Source organism: Lactuca sativa, chromosome 8, assembly GCF_002870075.4.
Source record: "Lactuca sativa cultivar Salinas chromosome 8, Lsat_Salinas_v11, whole genome shotgun sequence".
Lineage (NCBI taxonomy): Eukaryota > Viridiplantae > Streptophyta > Magnoliopsida > Asterales > Asteraceae > Lactuca > Lactuca sativa.
In genome coordinates, this window is record NC_056630.2 from 111,298,775 (window position 1) to 111,305,185 (window position 6,411).

The 6,411-nt window shown below is 33.3% G+C and overlaps 1 protein-coding gene across 1 annotated transcript; it reads right to left on the bottom strand.

Annotated features, from left to right (window-relative positions):
- Positions 1-1,082: 1,082 nt before the first annotated feature.
- LOC111893174 (laccase-4) lies at positions 1,083-3,535 on the bottom strand. Its single transcript, XM_023889241.2, has 6 exons — positions 3,379-3,535; positions 3,106-3,257; positions 2,750-2,994; positions 2,548-2,676; positions 1,509-2,429; positions 1,083-1,426 (listed from the first exon to the last, which is right to left on the bottom strand). The coding sequence occupies exons 1-6, from the start codon at positions 3,478-3,480 to the stop codon at positions 1,296-1,298; spliced, it is 1,680 nt and encodes a 559-aa protein (XP_023745009.1). The 5' UTR covers positions 3,481-3,535; the 3' UTR covers positions 1,083-1,295.
- Positions 3,536-6,411: the final 2,876 nt, after the last annotated feature.

The window sequence follows — 6,411 nt, forward strand, 5'->3', positions numbered from 1 at the left end:
AGTAACCCATACTCAAATACATCAAGCTTATGGGACCAAAATGAACACAGTCCATGGCTAATAAAGATATAAGAAAAACTTCATCAAGATTAGAACTTTTTACCTCCAAGTAGTGCAAAATGATGATGTGCTTCTGGATCAATGTGCTTCAAGCTTCCAAGATGTTTTTCCTCTCCTTCTTCTTCCTCTAAGAACACCAAAACGCACACTAATTGCTCAAGATGCTCTCAAAATGGATTAGGGTTTGCAAGGGTCGATATGAGGGAAGGAGGTCGATAAATGAAAGGGTATTAAGGCTATAAAGGTGTTTAACTAGTGCACAAACCCTAAATATTGGGGTTTTGGTCCATGTTACGTACGTCCAGCGTACAAGAAGTAAGTCGAGCGTACGTGGTGAAACGCGTTCCTCCCCTAAAATGCTACAAAGGACAAATTTGCAATCAATTTTACATATAAAGGGCGTAAATAGAAATACCTAATGGTCAAGATGTTACATTTGTGTTTATGGCAATTTCAACTTTTGATTTTAAATTACAACTTTGATTTTTGTTGTCGAAGGCGATTGGTGGTGGTTTTTGGAGGTGAAAGGGTGGGTTCGTCGGATTTGAGGGAAGAAGAAGGGTGAGGGGAGGAAGGGAACATGATTGGGTTGGGAATGGAGTGTGTGTGTGTGTGTGTGTGTCATTTTATTTATATAACAATATAAATAATAATATATAAAAACAAATCAATTAGAAAATAATTAGATAAGGGCAAATTAGTCTTTTTTAAGTTAGGAAGGGACTAACCACACAACAAAAACAAATCACGAATACTATCCGAGTTTTAAAAGAAAAATATGGACCAAACACACAAATTATCGGAAACCATATGAATCATTCGTGTAATTTAATCTAAATCAGTAGAACTAATGAAAAATAGTAAAATGACATACCATTTGATCAAAATTCTATAGAATTACCCATTTACCATTTTGTGGTCATACTTATATCGTAGCAAGTACAAAAGAATACATTTCATTTTCAAGATATTGAAATGAAAAGTAACAAGAGATAATATCAATTTTCTCTTAATTGGGCTAGTAAATTTAAAAGCCTTACTTTCGTATTTATAGATAATTACAATAATACATCAACCCATATGCTTTAGTAAAGAAAAAAAAACAAAAAAGATCACTCAAAAAGTCAAAACCAAATATAGTCGGGCTTTGATTTATTCAACTCTAAGCAGCCCAATTAAATTGGGCTACCCAAAAGAACACAAAATTCTAATATGAATATCCCTAAAAAATGGTCTCAGCACTTGGGAAGATCACTTGGAGGTGGGATTACAGATTCATTTGCGCCTTTCCCATTGTCGACAACAAACGCCATTTTCAGTCCCCATGTCGTGTGTACTTCCAGATGACAATGCATAAACCATACCCCTGATTAAATTCAAACAATAACCGATTTTAGATGATGCATATTCAGACAATGAATGTTATAGATTCAAGATTTTGTACATACCTGGATTATCTGCTTTGAATCTTATAGCAGTCCATCCACCCGCCGGAACACCAACCGTGTTCCTTTCAACAGGGTCAACAAGATTGAAGCTTTTCGGATCTTTATTCGGGTTAAAGTTCCCTATACCCCTCCCCACAACGAAAAAGTTGAATCCATGTAAATGAACCGGATGACTTTCCGGCGCAATCATCCCGGTGTCTTGCAAAACCAGTTGCACAGTAGAGTTATAAGCAAGTCGATACAGCTTTGTACCTTTATTTGTTGCCAAATTCTTGGGTTGTGTGCCTGTGTAATTATACGGCATCAATGGTTTACTTGGAAAATCATCTGTAAAAACCCCACTTATGTTAAAGTAATGAGCTTGCAGTAGAGCGGTTGTCGGCATGACAAACGTGATATTATTAATGTCGGCCACCACCCGACTACCATTCACACAAGTCGAGCAAGGATTGATTCCCAATCCGATTGTGAAAAACAACGAATGATCGACTGTTAACGGGACTTTCGCTGGGTATGTTGCTGAATTCAAACTTCTAAGGGAGTTTATGAAGGTGTTGGCCACCGGAGTTGAGTTTTGCGGTGGAGGAGCCACCAGTTTGGTGGCGGTGGAAGTGAGAACACCGGAGTAACGAAGAGAGGCGGTGGCTGTCAAATTGTCGACGGTAATTGGTGCATCCATGAATGGGGAGACCGCAACCAGGTACTTTCCGGCTTTTTGAGTGGCGGTTACGATGGCGTTGGTTGTCTGACCTGGTGCTATAAGAATCGTGTCTGTGGTGAAAGGTTTGACATAAACAGCGTCAACCTCAACGACTGTAAGTTTATGGTCTGCAATCCTGAAGAAAAGCTCTTCATTCAGCGCAGCATTCACGATTCTTAGCATATAAGTCTTCCCTTGATCCACCGCTACCTTGAACCCACCTGGTTTTCATAAAAAGAAATATCATACAACGACTTTAGCCACATACGTAATTCGTCACTAGATAGACCATTTGCTGCAGACTGAAAGAAAGAGAAGAAACTCGGAAGAAATGCAGACCGTTTGCTAAGCAATTCGGAATAGGTCCAGGATTCCCGTTGATGGTGTGAGCATCTGAAACATTCGGAGCTTGTCCGGACTTTTGTGCTTGGTTAATCACAGCTTCGGTATCTGATTTCCACCATTCTCCTGCGATTTTCATAACAAGTATATTAAAATATTATATTATATTATATGTCATAAGCTATATATGGATGGTTACCTAGGACAACGACAACTTCCTTGTTTGGTTTGGGAAAAGGGTAGGGGACCCCTAGCTTAGGCAAGATGACAATGGCACCATGGACGGTGGACCTTAGCCATAAAACATGTGCATGCCACCAAAGTGTGCCCCTTTGACCCGTTAGAGTGAACTTATATACATAGGTTCCTCCAGGCTGAATCGGGCATTGGGTTATGTATGCAGGACCATCTGCCCATCCGGTTCTTAGTTGTCGCACCCCATGCCTGTTAATTAAATTTATATACAAAATAGTTAGAATGAAATAAAAGCAATTTCTAAGTATGAATATAATAAATTTGATTAAGAATAGAATTATAATTAATATGATTACTAACCAGTGAATGGAAACATTATATTTGACATGGTTGACCACTTTGACTGTCACCGTGTCGTCTTCCCTGGCAACTAAAGTGGGACCGGGGAAACGACCGTTAACCGTTACGATCGGCTTACTTGCACATAGTCTTGTGGTATTAGTCATCACCACCTGCATTCATCATCGAAACGATAAGTTATTAACAAAAAACTAAAAAATATATATATTGTTTGTATCAACTAATTAATATTATTTTTAATCCAGCTAAATTAATAACTTTAATGCCACACACATTGAATTTGTAATTACGAATACGACACTCGATTGTGGCAGGAAAACCACAAGCCACCAACACCACCATAGCAACCACCACTTGCAACCATGCTGCCGCCATCTCTCTTTTAATCTCTTTAATTAGTTAATTGCAAATGCCAAGTGTTGTTGTGGTGTGGCAAATGGAACACAATCCTTATAAAGGAAATGCGCGAGCATTTGCTGAAATGTCATTTTTTCGTTGTTAGGTGGATACTTGGAGGGATGGTAGACCTATAAAACACATGGTATTTATTTTTGTATTATTATGAAGCAAATAAACTAATAATTGGGTTTATATTCGGTTAATATCTTCCTTGGAATCTACACAAACTCGTTATGCATCAACTTCCAACTTATCACTTTCAAAACTCAACACCATATACTTTCATGGTTTGATTTTTCTAATTTGTGTATATATAAAATGATTTTATTACGTAAATATATGACATGTTTTATTCTATATATTACTATCATAAAATTGGTAAAATATGGATAGGGTTAAGAATATAGTTAGTAAATCAATAAAAAAAAACTATTTTATTACATAAGTTAATGCAAAATAATAGATAATGTTATTAATTCAATGAATGTTAAATTTTATTTGAAATGAATTCTGAACATAGGGAGCCAGGGGGGATAAGAGAGTTGCTAGGTTGGATGAACAGATATTGATCCAACAAAGAGTGGTTTGATTGAAGCAAAAGTCAAAGCTACCCTTGACCAAACAAAATCCTATCACGATATCACCTAATTATTATCTTCTATAAAGAAAAAGATTTATATGCTTTATTTTCTGATAACAAACTGTCAATTTTTTTCCTACCTCCAATCGTCAAAAGAGTGGTTTATAATTCTTGATGCATCATTTCTTTTTAAACCTAATATGATATGTGACAAGACATATAATAGAAATTGACCACATTAATTAAACTGAATGTAAAAATACAAAGTTTCTGTAGAACAAAAACATTTTTTATAGTTAACACAATAACCAAATATTTATTTTTGAGATATACTATTTACATAAAAAGAACGATATACTTCCAATCATCGTCGAGCCTTAATCCATTTCAAGTATAATATTGCTGTAAAAAACTAAAATTTATGATTTTTGAAAAAAAAAAATAATATAATGTTTTTTTTTGAAAACTTTTAGAAATATTAGTGTCTTTTCTGAAAGAAAAATTTTAAATAATAGCTTTTCAATTAAATGATTGAAATATAGTGTTTTTTCTGAAAATTTCCATGAAAAAATAATTAATCTATATATTATACTAACATTTAAACAGTTTTATAATACACACTACTTTTCTTTCGTTAGAGCTATTGGTTTTTAATTGCTGAAGAAAAGGATAAATTACTTGTCCATAAACTCACGATAAATTAATTATATATGTCAGAAGTTTGACTTTATGTTTGGGATGTTGAATTGCCAAGGATATGACGTTAAATTGTTAATAGATTAATAAAGTAAAATATTTCTATAACCTATTTTAGTAAGACTCTAAAGCAAATTTATATGTTTTTTAGTTAAAAATAATTAAAACATATTGATCAAGTGTAAGTTAGTTTACAAAATAAGTTATTAAAAGTTATTTTAATTTTTGAATTAATAATCCAAAACTCATTAGATCCAAAACTCATTAGAAGTTTAATTTCAATATTAGTGCGGCTTCCGGTAAATCGTTTGCCGTTTAAAAAAATGTAAGCTGTTTTTACAAGTTTAATTTCAATTTATCTTATTAAAAGTTATTTTAATTATTGAATTAATCATCCAAAACTCATTAAAACATGTATCAAATCAAATAGTGCATTATAAAAATAATAATAATAATCATTTCTATTTAAGTTTATATTCACAAAATGAAAGAACGATAGATCAATATGGTAAGATATCCAGGGGTAAAATAGGAAAAGCAGCATTACAGAAGATTATTATATTGTGGAAATTAGGTAAGTGACAACATCAAAATATATTTAGCTCAATTAAGAGTTTTCTTCTTCTTCTTTCTTTTTTACAAAGAATGAAAGAATGTTGTTTCTTAGACAATTGTCTATCGTAATGTTGTCTTAGTTTGTGCTATGAAAATCCAAAGTGATCGATCATATCTTTCCAATCATTTTTGGATATCAATGTGCCACCTTAATAATTAGTCGGTTTCAGGTAGGTTCAAGTGTTATTTTCAGTTTTTCACTACTTGTGTATCACTCACATTGACTTCTATTGCTTCAATAAACCTTAATTGGCATGGGGAAGGTTCTTTGACGATTATGAAAGGCTCTTAATTAATATTGGCATATATAGATCGACCTCAATTTTCTTTGCTTTGCTTTCTTTTTTGGTTTTCTTTTTTGGTTTTCTGGATTTCTAGATCACTCTTCATGTCTTTGTTAATGACTTATCAACAACACCGACGGTAGCTTAGACTATCGGTCTCTTGGAATGGAGTAATAAGGAACCATTATTTATTGTTTAGATAAAAGGCTTTATTCAAAAAAAAAAAAAAAAAAAAAAAAAAAAACCTGGTGCATTTCTCTCTCTTAAGTTGTTTTGAGCTTTCTTTATTTTGAGTATGACGGGTACGTCTAACAAAGAACATTGTCAACTATTTTAACTTCCAATTAAAGTTTGCTACTTTAGTTATACAAACCTTCAACCAAATTTGTTGTGTTTTCTAGATTGAAGATTTTAGCTATTAATTCAAGTTTGCTACTTTTCATGCTAACTCATCTCATGTTTGTTTACATTAATTATAGCTATATAGCTATATATAACCACAAGTTCTTGCAGATTTGACGCTACTTTTACTATATACTAAGCACGCTTAATTGTTTTTTTACGAGATCAACGGATCTTGATCATCTATCAAGGCTAATAATCATCCCATCAAATGCTGCTAAAAACATTTGTGAAATGTAACACAATAATAGTTTATAGTTCTTAACATGCTACTTTGGGAAAATGACTTAGGATGGTAACTACCTTTTATCCGTGTTCACATATTGACAA